A 16,602-nucleotide genomic window follows, 5' to 3' on the forward strand; every position below is an offset into this window, starting at 1 on the left:
CTTTTGAGACATTAGACAAAACATTAATGTCAGTGGCCAGACAAGCAAATACACATTCATTTATTCAAACATCGATCGTGGCTTAATATCAAGAAAGCCAGTATGTTGCACATAATGATGAAGGAAGAGGGGATTCATAGAAACGACATTTTTAAGTAGAAGAGCTGGGAGTTAGAGAGCATCTGGAAGCAGGAGGAGGTGTCAGATGTGGGATGAAGCCTAGGGAAGGCTGGAGATAGACTTGAGGAAATTGCATCTTGTAAAATGCAGATTCTCAGTAGGTCTGGGGAGGAGTCTGAAATCCTGCATTTCTAACAAGTTCCCAGAGGTTCCTAGTGCTGCTGGTCCCCAGACCACACAAAGAGCAGGCAGGAGCTACAAGGTAATATGAAGTCAATAATTGTAATTATGTAATTCAGAATTTAAAACTTAACTTCTCATATCCCAGTCATAAAGAGAACAACCACAAAAAAAAAATTAACAAGGAAACATTTAATGTTTACCAGTTGATGAGAAGCTTAAGAGTTCATGAACTTGTGTTAATAACTAGAAACTCTGCAACAAATAAATGATATCAACAAAGGAGCAAAACATCTTGACTTACAAAATACTTTATGCTGCACTAAGGCAAGGGCAGGTTTTGGGTTTTAAAATCAATGTGAACACTGCTTCCTGTAGCAGGAAAGAACCAGGCCTGTTTGCCTCATTTCAGCACTCAGGGATGTTGTAAAACACACGTGAAGGTATTGCATGAAACAGGAAGATAATAAGACAGAAACAGTTTTCCTATTGAAAATCATGTGCATGGGAGAACCAATGACACATTTTCTGCTGAGAAATGCAGCAGGATCATATGCTGTTCTGCCCTCAGGAAGCTTGAAATGCTCATATAGGAGAGGGTGGGCTCTGGACTTCCAACCGTGAGTCCACTCCCTGACTCTTATGGAGTCGGGGGTGCATTTGCTCTTTTGAGGGTGCAAAGTCTTAAGTGACAAGGGACTTGTCAGTTGATTAGTCTTAATGCCATCACATGTTGGCTTAATTTTCCCCGCCAAATAATGGCTGGTTTTAAATTCGTGGGGTTAACAAGTTCTGCAGGAGATCACGTTTGCTTGCTCTTCTTTATTTTGAGTCTCTCACTGATTCGGCAGAGAATCAGTTAATCATTCCCTCAATTTTACAAGGCTTGTTTTTAAAGCAAATTGAAAGTAAGTATTTCATAACCACAAGCTAGTCTGAGCAGATCTGAGGGGAAAGGGAATTGCCCCTTGCTGCCGGCACCAAATCCACAAAAGCTGCAGGGTGGTGATAAACCTTCTGTCTACCTTGCTTTCTTGCAATGAATTAACAAATTGGTCCGTAATTTAGAGATCCGTGTAGCCAGTGACCCCTGAATGCACTAACATGCTGCACTGTATGAACTGGGGCTGGGGTGGGGGCAGGATGGAAGAAGAGTTTTCATTTACATCCAGGTGGGCTGTCAGATGTGTTTCACACATCTAGCTGTGGGGTGACCGCAGGCTACATGGGGCTGACACAAAGCCAGTGTGGCTCTGTGGAGTGAAAGAGCCAACTGGGTGGGGGGTGGCTGCAGGACCTGGCCTCTCCCTGGAGGAATTACTCACTGTGAGCCAGCAGTGAAGCAGAGGCCAGCTCAGGGGGCTCTGCCGGTGACTGAATTCTAAGAAATGCTTTTCCCCTCAGTGGTGGAATAGAGTACAAGAAGAGCCAGTGAACAAACATCTGCAGAATCAACAAACTTTGCTTTCTGATGATACAAATAATTGAAAAATGTTTCTGGGGAATACCGAGGATTCAGCAACGATAACTAGAAGCTTGCTTGGGAATGTGAATGTGCATCATCGGCTTGGCACAGGTTCTAAGAAGAGAGAAAAGAGCTCCAGCAGACACTGTTTGATTCAACTCGGAGACAGATAGAGTGCCTTTCTACCCAGGACTTTGGTGTGATTGTTAAACTTTTACGTGAAGTTCTTGAAATTGTCTTTCCCCCTCTCCCCCAGTGGCTGTTATTTTATTAGAGGACGTTTACCGATAAGGTTTCAACCATCCCCATTAGAGTTCATAGTAAGTCTAGAATTTTAGCAATACGACCATTTTCCTCAGGGGGGTTCACAATGAACACTCTATTACTACAAATCTTCCTTGAAGAGACTCAAAATTAAAAGTGCACCAGCCCTTAAGAATCTCCCCAGCTGGTGAAGTTTTCCTAGCCTGTGCATTTCTGCCATCTAAGAGCATTATGTGTGTGAGTAGGGGGTATGCCCAGACTCTAAAGAGCATTGCTGCTTCCCTGGCAGATGCTTTCTGTATTTTATGGGAATAGTTTCTTTTTATGGTATGATATATATTACGTTTGCCTTTTAAAATCCTATTCCAGTAAATAATGGAGGTGACAAGTAAAATTATATGTCCATCTGATTCAATTTTGAGTCATAATATAATTAAAGAAGTGATGATGGTTAATGAAGCTAGCTTTGGAATATTTTGAGTTAGCAAAAGCCATTATATTTCCTTGGTCTGATAGGAGAGAAAGGTGTAGTTTGCTGCAATAAAGGCCATTAAAAAGGAGCAAAGATAGTTGTGATTGAGAGTAACCTTTCATAAAATTTTGGGAAAAAATGCACCTGAGAAAAAAAATTTTTTTGAGATGGATTTGCTGAGTTTCTTTGAAATCTTTCACACAATAGTAGATAAAAGATAAGAAACGAAATTCTTTAGCATTCTGGGATATAGTGAGTACCACACAGTACACTTTCTTGGTCAGGTAGTATCAAAATGTTGGTTGTATTGGAAATGCTGTCTAAGCTATGCTCTTATCATGGAACTCTAGATTACTTCATTGGGGAAGGGAACCAATTCTTTCATTTTTATAACTTTTTATGATTATAAAATATACAATTCTTATGACATATGAGACATGTAGAAGAGCAAATAGGAGATTGTAAGGTCACCTATAATTCCATCTCCCAACAGATAATTTCTCCATGTATTTTTTCTAGCACTTTTCCTTTTTCTTTCCAGCCTGCTAGGGAGGGATAGTTGAGGTCATACCATCCATATAATTCTGTATCTTCTTTTTTTTTTTTTTCCAGCTAACATGTATGATTTCCTATCTTATTAAAATTAATCAAAAATATAATATTAACAGCTACATTAATATTTTGTTACAGAATACCATAATTTATTAAATTATCCTCCTTTTCTTAGGCAAAAATTAAATTTTTATTGAGTGCCTATTTGTATGCCACTTATTTGCATATTTTCATAAAAAATTTGTGAAGTTGGTATCTCCATTTTGTAGATGAGAAAAATGAGGCTCAGAGAAGTTAGGTAACCTAATTGAGACAATATACCTTATAAGAGTAGTGGGTTAAAATTAGTTCTCAAATTAGATATTAGGGGACCAGGCTTTTCTTATACACCATGCTGCGTCCTAGTTTTTATTTATTTAGGGTAGCTGAAGACACACAGCACTGGTCCTTAGCAAAATTTAGAAGTTTGTCTTTTAATATGTTTCCAATATTCTCCTTCTGAGCCTTTTTCCTTGGCACATTTTCTCATCATACCAAATCTTTTAGTTCCTTTTTTCCTTGGCCTAAAGAGTATCCAGATACCTGGGGGAGGGAAAGAGCACAGGAATGACACTAAACTTATTCTCATAGGAAAATCCTTCCTTTCCCCTGGCATCAGCTCCAGCCTAGGTCCCCCCACCTGAGCACTCTTCTACTAGACTCAGTCTCGGAAGTGTGGGAGGGGCTCAGAGAGCTCAGGCTTCTTGGAAATCTAAGACGTGTCTTTTTGTCAATGGTGCGAGTGTGTGTGTGTGTGTGACAAAGATAGTGTCAGGGGAAACTGTCCACACTAGGCTGGTTGTAGACTCAAAGAATTACCAGGGGTAGAAGAAACAAATGCCTTAGAATTTGGTTTGCTTATACACAAGTAAAACTAGAGTCATTTGGATGGATTTTGTGCAAATTTGAATGGAGCAATATAATTATACTTGTAATATTAAATATGAGCCAGATTTATTTGTCATGCCAGTTAACAAGATTGCTTGATTTTATCTTATAAACAATTAGGACACTTAGCTGATGTATCTTGTAAGATAGGCATGCTAAGGAGGCAAGACTGAGTGTAGAAGAGAATACTGAGGATGGACCTAGAAATCTGGGGATACAGACACATATTTCCCAGCAGTGTAATCTGAGGTAACTTCACTTCTTAAGAGACTCAGTTCTCTCAACTACAAAATGGCAACATGCTTCCTACCATCAAAGGTACTGGGGGAGATCATGAGTTAGAAGATGAGCTCCTCCATTTAGCATGCTGCAGACAGTGAACATCACACACTGTAGGTAATTCACATTCAGGCAGTCAGTGGTGGATATTTCCCAAGCACCCTTGTAAGTCAGGCACTGTGCTAGGTTTTACAGATCGAGTGATGAGTGATACTGGCAGGCTTTCAGCTCTTAAGGAACTCACATTCCATAGGGTGAAGACTGACAGTATCCACTGAAAGATGGCTCACATACCTGCCATCCATCTCGGATCTTCTGATTAAAGATCCCATATTCATATCGGATGCCATATCCATAGGCTGCAAGTCCCAGGGTTGCCATGGAGTCCAAGAAGCAGGCTAAATTAAATAGCACAGGTGAAAGGCAGAGTCATTAAGCTCAGTCTAAATTTCAAGTCTTTCCCTAACAAACATGGCAGAGACAAAATGTTTTTCTCTGAGAAACCACATTTGTATTTTAAAGCACAGAGACTGCTGCACAAAGGGTATTGATTTTTTTAAATAACATTTTTTCTAATTAAGAAATTAATACTATAGAAAATAGTATACTATAGAAATAATTTACACAGATGTATAAAGAATGAAATAAATATCATCTATTACCTCACTGTCTAGAAGTAGCCACTATGTGCGCACTGGTATTTTGTTTGAGAACAGGTAAGGAAGCTGGCCTGCATTAGGTATGTTGATTATTGTCACCCACACTGCCCTTTCTAAGGGAAGCTGTTTTCATGGCCCCCTACTTGAAATGACAGTCCCAGGACAGTGTAACTTACATGTGACCCAGCACCTGACTAGCTGAACATCTGTGGCAGACTCTCTTTCTTCCTGGCTAATGGAATTCTGCTATTATTCAGATATAAGGTGACCATATGCTTCAGGGAAGCTGACCAGAAAGCTTGATTGATCTAAGCTTCAAAGGCAAGCATAGTTATTTTATTTCCTTCACCAGTGATTAGTTTCGGCATGGGTGTGCAATGACATTCAATCCAATGAGACAGGCTAGGAAGTCTGCTGGGTATGGGAGTCTTCTGTGAAAGACTTTCCTTGCTGCCAACGTCTTTTTTTCTATGCGAGGAAAGCCAAAAGAACCACAGAGATCTAAAGTTCTGACATAATTGTGCTGCTGAAAATACTAGTCTTAGAATGGCCCAACCTCAGGAGTTCTTGTTCTGTGACACCACATGTCCTTGTGAACCATTTTTTTGCTAGGTTTTCTGTTACTTAATGACATAGTATTTGATCCAGAATAGCGAATCAACAGGCTCGGTAGGGATCTATCTCGTGGTTGGGTGCAAACTAAGGGGTTAGGCTAATCAGATTGCCCCTCTTAGGACTGAGAAATAGAAAATATATAGAGAATGAGGAAATATACAGCAGGAATTAAAACTAAAAGAACATTGAAAGCTGTAGATTGAACAGAAAGGGACCAAGACAGGTTTGTGATGTAGCCTTAAAACAGAGATCTACAAATGCAGATGACCAAGGCCTTTAAGTTATTCTAACATCTCCAGCCCCTGTGCCTGTGTGGGCTGGCTCTGTGCTAGTTCCTGCTCTCTATGAGCTGTGGCTATTTGGCTTTTCCTGGTTCTGATCAGATTATCCTTATAGCCCAACCAGAATGGGGTCCCAATCTTTCAGTCAGGTAACAGATGAGATCATCTAATGAGCATTCACAGCCTCATTTTCTACTCTCTTTGACCTTATCAGTCAACTAAAAGAGCAAGGACATTAATGTCAGACACAGAGAGAGGTTAACCCAGCCAACAAACACTGATGGTCTCACATAGAAGGTGCTCATTCTTAGATGTGAATTCCAATTGCACTGCTGGACTTCCTACAGTCCTACAGAAAGCCTGCTAAATTGTGTGATGGTTAACTTCACAAGAAGGTGGCAATTATCCCACATTGGTTTTTTTGTTTTTTGTTTTTTCTTTATTACTAATGGCAATGTTAACACACTGCAACTAATGTAGTAAGGATTAAATATGAGACAGATGCAAATGGCTTTCTAGTAACTTGAACATATATGCAAAATTAAGAGATTTTTGAACCATTTCTAAAAGAGAAGAAATAGATATTCATTTTTCATAGAGTATAATCTGATACATGTGTGGTAGTACATTTGTATTATTAAATTTAAATTTCACAAGTAATACATTAATATATCCTTCTTTAAAAAAATTTAAAATGTTACCGACAAAAAAAATTAAAGTGCTAGCATCCCATTTAATTGCCATCCCCAATTTGCACTTTGCCCTAGAGGAGGGTCTCCAGGAGCAGTTTAGTATTTAAAATTTCAGATCTTGTGTGTATATATATATATATATATATATTTTCTAGTATATGTAATACATATGTATAAAATATATACACACTCACAGAAAATAGCTAATTTTTAAAATACATAAATGGTATCACATTGTATGGCTTTAAATGGAACTTGACTTTTATAACTTGGAGATCTATCCAGGGAAGTACATATAGATCAATTTCATTCTTTTAGGCTGCTGCATATTTTTCTGTAATACAGATGTTTCACCACTTATTTAGGCATTCTGCTAACGATGGACATTTAGGTTATTTTTAGTATTTTGCTTTTACAAATAACACTGTAAGTTTTTTTCACATGTATTCTTGGTCACATGTTTGAGTGTTTCCCTAGGGTAGATGTCAAGAAGTAGAACTGCTTGGTCATAGGGGTGCATATTTTTAATTTAATGGAGCTGGTATTGTATTTTTAATGTTTTTCTCTATATTTGCTGAAAAATCATTGCCTGGATAAAGCAAAAACTTCTTTTGCATCCACACACACACAAAGATATTAATTAATTAAATCATACCAAAAATATAAGTGTATCATTGCCCATTAGTCAATCAAAAAGCAAACTGTTAAGTGCTCAAGGCAAGACAAGGGTTAAACAACTTAGGTCATACCACGCAAGTATGTGAATTGAGCAGTTATGAACAAATAATAGTGAAGTAAAGGAGATGCTTTGGAAACCTTTAAGTGCACAGGAAGGATCTGGTTAACTTTGGGGTTTTAAGCAATGTCTCCAAGGGTTTTGAGCAATATCTCTTTTCTTCAAGTTCTGTTTTTGACTGTTTGTCTAGAATTGCCCAAACCACAGTACACACTCAAGAACAAATACATCTAAAACAAGCCAGAACTTGCACTTCTTCTAGGAAGCCTGTCTGGTTCTCCTAAGCATGGTCATGCCTAACATCTGAGAAGGTATCAGTTGGCCAGAAAACCTAACACACTCACAATGTCACTTACCAGCAAGCCTCCCAAGACCACCATTGCCAAGCCCAGCATCTTCTTCAATTTCTTCTAACTCCTCCATATCCAATCCAAGCTGATGATGAAAGAAAAACAGCATTGGATGCAGATATGAATGCAGACCATTTCACAGATAACAGCCATTTCTGAAGCTCTGGGCCAGGCAAACAGGTCTATCTGTTACTCAGTCTGGTGTCGGCTCCCTTGTAGCTCATTCTGCTATCCAGTGCCCACTACCGATGCTGGTGAATGCAGATGTAAACTGCAGACTTACGGGGGGGTGGGGGGGTGCAGCCTTAGCATGGAGAAGAGTGTGGGCTCTAAGTGTCCATTTCTGACTCTGTCACATCCCCACTGTATGACTCTGGGCAAGCTACTCAAACTCTCTATGCCTCACTTTTCTTATTTTAAAAATGTGAAGGATAACAGTACCTACCTCATAGGTACAGGGTTGTTGTGAATTAAGTGAGATTATACAAACACAGCATTTAGAACTATTCCTGGGCAGATATCCCTCAACAAATGTTAGCTATTATTACTTTTTAAAGTTTTTATTTTATTTTATTTTATTGTGCTATAGGATTAAACCTCAGAAATAGTCCAGTACCAAGCTGATATTAACTAGACTGAGAGTTTTGAAAATGATCAAAAGGTATGCGGTTAGGCTTTCCAGGATGGTCTAAAATTCATCTTTTCATGACCACAGCATATTTACTTCAGTAGAGTCAAAAGCTGTTAACCTGAACCCAGTTAGTGAGTCACTGTGCATGAGACCTGGGGGTCTGATAATAGTCATGGAAACCTCAGTCTGATGGTCCAGCTGGATGGGACTAAAACCCTCTACCTCTCTCTGAGGTGGATAAAAGGCTATGGAAGGTCAGGGGGCATCTGTGAAGTTGGGGATGGGAGGGATTAGTTGCCAGCCAGCTCCCTGCCCCAAAGTGCTGGGGATCGCATAGCACTGTCTGCTAGCACAACTGTGGACTCATAGTGGAGTTCTGCAGCCCTGGAGATCACTTTGGATTGCTCATCTTACAGTGAGAAAATTGATGCGCCAGATAAATGACCTGTTCCATGTTGACTAGATGGTAATCCAGCCCATGCATGGCTAAAAAATGGCCTATTGCAAAAAAACTGTGTTCTCATCTGAAAGTCATGTAGTCTATGAAATTGGATAGTATTTGAAATGGAAAAATAATTTAAGCACTTGAAAAGATATGCATAAGATATAACTATGCTCAAAGTTGATGCCCCAGTTTCCATGGAGCCACCTATCTGGATCCCTACCATTACACCAAAATTTGCTTTCTCATACATCTTGATAACTAAGTCTTAAGAAACTTCAAACATGGTTTTACTTCTGTTCACTGAAGGGGCTTTTGAATTTGCTTCTTGGATACTAGAGTTTACTGGGGACCTTATGAAGCCAGCTGCAAGCGCTAACATTCAGGACTTTTTAAATTCCAAAAATGTAACTTTAAGGTAGGATATAAGCCTTGAGCAAGTAAGATACAGGTTACTTCATCCCACTTGGTTATATGCTATTCCAAGAAAGATCTATTATTTTCAGCTGATATTAAGAGAAGCAAAGAAAAGGGAAGTGGAGGGGGGCTGCCGTGGTTCTTTCACAGGAAATATTCTATCTAACCCACATGAAGGACACCACCCCTTAGTGACCAGCAGCTGGCCACATCAGGGGACAATCCCAGGCCAACGGTAAGGAGAAGTCTCAACAGTCTTTCATTTAGAATTTGCACATTCTTCCTTTCAACCATATTGAAAAGGTTAAGGATTATTTGTTTTTGGTATGGAGATACCTGCAGCTCAGCGAAGAAACAGTTAAGTATATTCATAAAAGCAAATTAGTACATTAGGGTTAAGACTTCTGGCTCCTCTTTTAAGGAGGAAGTGTTTTTTACATCTCATTAAGCAGTAGAGAAGCATGACAACAGAATTGTAAAAGCTTATCATTATTACATATTGCCTTGATACATGCATGAATAACAGTCAATCTTTGATTGTTTCTTAAAAAGTAGATAGGCGCCCAAAGCAAAGCTTGTGATTCTTATACCATATACTCAAGTACTTTTAAAAGGCTTGTTCAGGGCCGAGCCCGTAGCGCACTCGGGAGAGTGCGGCGCTGGGAGCATAGCGACGCTCCCGCCGCGGGTTCGGATCCTATATAGGAATGTGCACTCACTGGCTGAGTGCCGGTCACGAAAAAGACAGAAAAAAAAAAAAAAAAAAAAAGTCTTGTTCAGAAGTCAATTTCTAAAATGTAATTTGTTGGGGAATACTGTCAAAGACTTGATGCAAAAGAACAAATTCTCATGAGTTAGAGAATTTGTTCTCTAACTTCTTTTTCTGGTTGTTCTCTTAAACCAGAGATTATACATACTTCTAATAGTTTGTAACAATACCTACATCATAGAGGCAATTTTTCACCATATTATTTTGTGCGATGTCCCCAAGGTTCTTGAAGTGAACTTGAAATTTAAAGGGAGAGGATGAGAGAAATATGGGAACAACGTACCTGGTAAATGGCCTCATCACAGGCATTTTGCAGTCCAAGGTTGATCATGGTGTTCTGTAATGTTCGGCCTATGTAAAATTCCAGAGAGAGGTAATAAACCCTCTGAAATAAAGAAAAGAGAGGTCATGTTTCCTCTATGAGGTCAACCTTACTTGTCAACACAAAAACACAAGGCCATCTTTTAGGCCACCAATAAGAAACAAGCAGGACTATTTCAAAACAGGTTCAAATGAGACTCCTATGGATGAATGAAGGGCTAAATAGAAGAGTTACTGACAACTGGCTTTGGGAAAACCATTTTATACACTCTATTCAGCAAAGTAGTGCACTATCTTTTACCCCCAGGGAGAAAAAAAGCAAGCTCATCCTACTAACTACATTCAGTGTTTTATGTTTTCCCCCTTCTGTTCATGAGCCTCATGAATAAAGCATGTGCTTTGGACAAACAGAAGTCAGCCAGCCATAGCTCACCATTCACTCATAAAATGTTTGTAGGACACCTCAGTTGGTGAGGGTCAGGTAGGTTGGCTGTACCATCTCAAGTCATCAAAGAAACACAAAGATTAACTCCCACACATTCAAGGCTAGAAAATATTCCTCTCTGATTACTGCAAGTAATTTTACAATTGAATTTAGAATTAAAATTATCCCAGAAAGTCTATTACTGGCAACAGTTCCTTCATAATAAGAAGACTACCTAAGGTTTATTAGTGTTTGTTCTAATAGGAAATTTCTCTATTGACTTAGAAACTGTGTTTGCCTTTGACATGGTATAAGCCAGGTAAATAATGATCAGAGTTGAAAGTGAGAGGTGCAAAGGTCTATACAAGCACATTTTACTAATTTTCTTTTAAAAAGGGTCAGTGAATAACTTCATGATCCCCTTTACAATATCTTACTCTCCACATCAGTTACCCTTTTCTTCTCCACAACACACAAAACAAAAACCCAAAGATCTAAAAATGCACCAATATAAAGTCACCTCAAATTTTAGGGACTCCCCCATTTTCATAAGAACTAGAAAGAAAAGTATTTGGCTAACCTTAAAATATAAAAACTTAGAAATATAGTTCAGTGTAATAAATGACTATTACAATATTTAACATATTAGTTATATATATATATTTAAAATAAAATATTATTTGAAAATGTCAATTTAGAAAATTTTACTCTTTCCCACTCTCATTTTATGAAACAATTGAATTCTAAGTCTTCACATGGATAGTCAATATCCTCAATATCCATGTCTTAGTGGGGCATCTAGCATTGATTTCCAGAGCACATCATTTTTATCCAAGTTGTTTGAATGCTGATAGTCCTGTCTTTAGGGCCCTAACCAGCCCATTAGATGCCTTTGTATGACTAGGAAAAGGCACCTTTTCCTGGGACAGACCTAGGCCAGACTCATACCATGGCTAGCACTCTTCTGCATGAGGCCACCGATGTCACAGGAAATAGACTCTCAAGCCACAAATACTCATTTGTGTAATATCAGCACAGGTTTTTTTTTTTTTTTTTTTTTTTTCATTCTCTCCTATCTGTATTTTCTTTATCTCTATAACCACACTGTTTTGCCTTTTTATTTTTAGTGATGTATAAAAAGCATGTTTATAAATACAGTATATATCTAATACTTTCGATTGTGAGGTCAGACCCCAGGAATAATGACTACAGCTGTGTTAAATTTATTTGTCTCCCTGTTAATGATTCCAAATTAGCATGGACTTAAGACATTTTGAGATATTTCAAAGTCTTTCTAAAAAAAAATATGGTTGCTCAAAGTAAAGTAAATGAGAGGGCACATCCTTACATGATAGACTTTATTAGGACAGGAATTTAAGGTGATTTCCTATTTTTTTCATAAATAACTTTTTTGGGGAACTTCACATTATATTTGGGAATACTTAGATCTCTGCCATCCTCTTAGTTAATGGTCCCCAAACATTTATTACATATGCCCAATAGTGAAATATTTGAGCATCTTCAATATACCTTCTAAACTATATGTATATACTACTATTACTATTATTTCATGTATATTATACAAAAAGTGGATATTTTCCAAAGGTGTGTAAAGATAAAATAAAGAAGACATAATAATAGCCAATGTTTTAAAAATATTTATTTTATTCCCAGCATTAATCAGAGGACCTGAGTACTACTGGGGAGACATTTGGACCAGGTGGCAATAAAACTGAGACTTGCAGGACAGGCAAGAGTACAGCATAGAGACATGTGGTAAGATAGGCATTCCAAGTAAAAGGCATAGGGTGAGCAGAGGCCCAGAACTGGGATTGGTTTTGCGGGACAGCAAGGTAGGTACAGGAGGGTAATTGATGATAAGGTGGGAAGGACAGGTTCATCTGGACTGAGATGGGCTTTTAAGTGCTTGATAAAGGAGTATGGCAGGCAATGGAGCCAATGATAACTGAGCAGAGGGCAAGATGTATTGCTTTAAGAAGCTTAATTGGACTACAATGCATAGGATGAAGTGGGATCGCACACTCAAATGCCTCCAGGAGCCAGGCAGAGAAAATAAATGTCTAATGAAGGTCACCTGAAACGAGTACTGGGGGGCTGGCTGGTTAGCCCAGTTGGTTAGTGCATGACCTTGTGACACCAAGGTCAAGGGTTTGGTTCCCTGTGCTGGCCAGCCACTAAAACCCCCCACCCCAGAAAACAAAAAAAATGAGTACTGGGGCAAGAACTGAAGTGTGTAAGCTCTGCCCAAAAGCACTGAAATTAAACTGCTGAAAGATGTCTGGCTGGCCAAATAAAATGTCTGCGAGCCATATTTAGCCTCAAAATTCCAGTTTTACCACTTCTGGGTACTGCTTAGAAGTTTGCTGCAACAGACCAGTAGCTAGGGTCTCAACTCAGGCAGAAGGTGAGAATGGAGGAGAGTGCATAATTTCAAGGGAACCTGCAGAAATCAACAGAATTTGGCAATCTGTTGAATGTGGTATACCGGAACAAGTCAAAGGTGAGACTAACATTTGGTATCTGGGTGACTGTCATGATGCCAGGGTCATTAAAATTAGAAACACAGAAGGTAGGGCAGGATTGAGAGGAATAATGATTTGAGTTTTTAACATGCGGAATTTGAGGAACTAGGAGATCTAGCCATGTTCACAAAGCACTTGCAAATACAGAAATGGAGTTTGAAAAAGAGCTCAGATTAGAGATCCAGTTTGGGATTCATCTGCAGTCACGAGAAAGCAGGGGAGGTGGGAAAGAAGCTTGGACACATCTACTCACTCCACTTTATGCTCTATGAGGGCAGGAACCATTCTGTTTGGATGAACGACTGTCGTGGAGTAGATACTTTATGAACAATGTGTGGAGTGAATCATGTTTACTGTTGTATCCTCAGTGTATCACTGTCAGAATACAGTTCCTGGCTTGTAACCTGCACTCAAGTAGGACAGGAGAGCCCAGCATAAAAACTAGCCAGAGAACCAAGAAAATGGTAAAGTACAGATAAGCTACTGGAGGAAAAACATAGAAGGCTCTATGGTGCTGTATGGTGCTAAATGCTACAGTGTAGGGGTGTGTGGTGTGTGTGTGTGTGTGTGTGTGTGTGTGGGTGGGTGTGTGTGTGTGCGCGCTTCTAAAATATAGCTTATCATCCCATTGTTCAGCTTAAAAACTTAAAAATAATTTTTAATGCAACACTCAGTAGGGTGTACTTAGTAGCATCCTCTTTGTGTAAATAAAAGGAAAAAAAAGATACAGTAAATATATGTACACACAAAGTGTTTTCTAAGGATACATTTAAATTCCTAAGAGTACATTTTAACATTTCCTATCTTTGTGTAGAGTCCTAGGCCTCTGGGGTGAGGGAGAGGGAGAGTTACTTTCCAATTGGAAACTTTGTTACAGCTGCAATTTTTTACTCTGAGAATTTACTTTCTTTCCCTCTTCAAAATTCCTACAGGAGTTCTTGGGCATAGGGATTATGGATCTTTTTTTTTCTTCATGCTTTTCTATATTAAAAAAAACTTCTAATAAATGTTTATATGTATTTTCCACTGCCTCCAGGATATATTCTGATTTTTCACTCTTTCCAATATGTCTCCAGCCAGCGCTTCCAGTTTCCTCTCTCAGTGCAGACTCACACCCACCCTCACTCCAGCTGCTAGAGCTGTGGTCTCTCACCCTCACTCTGCACACAACCCCTCTCCCTGCCATGCCCTTCCCAATGCTTCCCACCGGACTCTCGCCCAGATTGGTCAGGCAGAGATAGTGACCCTCTCCCCACACAGTGAATGAAGGTAGTTCCTGAACAGCTCTGGGGGTGGGTCTCCAGGGGGTCGGAGTTCAGGGCACACAGGCTGGCCGGTGACCTTCCTCCTGCAGGAATAAAGGAAGTGCAGCCGCTGCACACACACTCATCGGAACTGGGGCGGGCAGAGCTCTGTGGTTGGGACAGGACCCTCCCCCTCCCCATGCACCACCACTTAGGCGGTCCCTTCGAGAAGCCTGGGACTTACTACCATTTGACGAACACTATATTTGGCTCCCCTCCCTAAACACTAAGCTCCTCCCGGGAAGAGTTTTTGTCCGTTTTAATAAGGGCTGAATGGCAGGGGCCTGAAAGGGTGCCTGGAAGCCAGGACAAGAGGCGCCCGTTACCTCTTGGTTAAACACTGAGAGTACATGCTCCAAAAAGTTTGTGAAGTAGACCGGGGAGGGATGACTAAACGTGTGCTCACCAGGCGGTGCCGGGGGTGGACAGCACAGGGCTTGTGGGTGGGGGGGCGCCGGTGGGTGGCGCCACGGAGACGCGAGGGGGCGTCGGTGGGGTGGCCGACCCTGTCCCCGGGGCTGCCACCCAGGCCCAGACCCCGCCCCTAGCCCGGGCCGGTACCTTGGGGCACTTGTCGTAGTAGTGCTGCTGAGTGCGGATCCAACGCCCCACCAGGTGGTCGCGCACCGTGTGCGCCAGCGCGAAGAAGTAGTCGCGGGGGGTGGCCACGTTGCGGTCCTTGACCAGCGTGAAGTGCAGGTGCCGGTTGAAGCCCTTCTTCAGCTCGGCCACGTTCTCCACGCCCACGATGCCGCGGATGCTGATCTGCCGCCGCTTCTCCTGGTCGGTCAGGGGCTTCGACATGGCTGCGAGGCCCGAGGCCCGAGGCCCGAGGCGTGGGGCTGCAGGACAGGGCAGGACAGGACAGGACAGGCCCGGGCCCGCCGCGCTCGCCGCCGCTTTTGAGGCGCAGCAAAGTTCGGGCCCCGCCCCTCGCCCCGCCCCCGCCCCGCCCCGCCCGCTGGGAGCCCCGGCCTGGCCGCTCCCGGGACCCGGCCGAGCCCGCTTGGCCGTGTACCCGGGCACCTTCGGCCGGTCACGTCGCCACTCGGAGGCTCCCTTCCGCATCTGCAGAATCTGGGAAGGCGGCATCTGTCCGCCTCCCCACTCCGGATTCTGGAGGCACAGCAGGACGTCCGAGTGCCAAAGCGTGTCGTTGGCAAACTTTCGTAGTACGGATGTTCGTTTGCTGTTCTTGTGATGTCTCACCTCGGATGGGTTCCGCCGTAAGCGTCGAAAGGGACCTCGGTTGTCCCATCTGCCTTTCCGGTCCTGGGCATCGCCCCATCCTGGGTCCTCAGGGCGCCTCCGTCGTGTTCACTTAGTTTTCGAGGACTCAGGGATTCGGGTTTCTTGACTCCTAGACCCCAGCTCGCCTTGCCCAAAGCACCCCGTCGCTTATCTGTAGCGACAGGTTGGTCACAATCGAGGGGTCCGTAAGTGGAAGCTGATTATGTGGCGGGGGCTTTTACTTTAGGCCCCTTGTTTGAATGAACGTTTTACCTGAAGGCGGGCGCGCCAAAGGGAAAGAGAAGGGTGTGTGTGTGGAAAATGAGAGGATTACTCACCGGGCCAGCTGCCCTGCTTAGAAAAAAAACAAACCAGCCTGTGTTAATCCGCAGTACAGGCTGATCTTTGCCCGGTTCCCTTCCATTTGCTTTTTGGCATTTGTAGTGTGTGTGTGTGTGTGTGTGTGTGTGTGTGTGTGTGTGTGTGTGTGTGTGTGTGTGTGTGTGTGTGTGTGTGTGTGTGTGTGTGTGTGTGTGTGTGTGTGTGTGTGTGTGTGTGTGTGTGTGTGTTTTAAACCTTGGCAAAGGCAAACTCATGGTATTTTAGGATGTCAGAGGTTTTTTCCTTCAATAAGAAGTAGTATTAATGTATTATGTTTTATGAACAGTCCATTGCCATCATTAAGTTTTCTAGAAAAATCTTAGTATATTTGATATTAATACACTTTACTTTTAATAATAAACCAAAGCTGATTATTTTGAGTTGATGCATTGGTGGGGAGCGAGATTATTTGATTCAGACCAAATGCATCCCTCGTCATAAAAAAAAAAATATTCAAGTCTCATAGGTCCAGCAAAATTTCCAGACCCCTTGTCCTCCCAGCTTCTGGGATTTGGACTGTAGACATTGGGGCAGAGCTGAGACTGAGC

General features: G+C 41.5%; 1 protein-coding gene across 2 annotated transcripts in view; it reads right to left on the reverse strand.

Moving 5' to 3' along the window:
* PYGL (glycogen phosphorylase L) overlaps positions 1-15,330 on the reverse strand; it is a 33,376-nt gene extending 18,046 nt beyond the window's left edge. For both annotated transcript variants that reach the window (XM_063088562.1, XM_063088563.1), the window contains exons 1-4: positions 15,005-15,330; positions 10,135-10,236; positions 7,599-7,677; positions 4,554-4,657 (exon numbers count right to left, since the gene is read on the reverse strand). In XM_063088562.1, coding sequence (XP_062944632.1) covers positions 4,554-4,657; positions 7,599-7,677; positions 10,135-10,236; positions 15,005-15,247 — 528 coding nt within the window. In that variant the 5' untranslated portion in view covers positions 15,248-15,330. The remainder of the gene's footprint in view (positions 1-4,553; positions 4,658-7,598; positions 7,678-10,134; positions 10,237-15,004) is intronic.
* Positions 15,331-16,602: the final 1,272 nt, after the last annotated feature.

This window comes from Cynocephalus volans, chromosome 3 (genome assembly GCF_027409185.1).
Source record: "Cynocephalus volans isolate mCynVol1 chromosome 3, mCynVol1.pri, whole genome shotgun sequence".
NCBI lineage: Eukaryota > Metazoa > Chordata > Mammalia > Dermoptera > Cynocephalidae > Cynocephalus > Cynocephalus volans.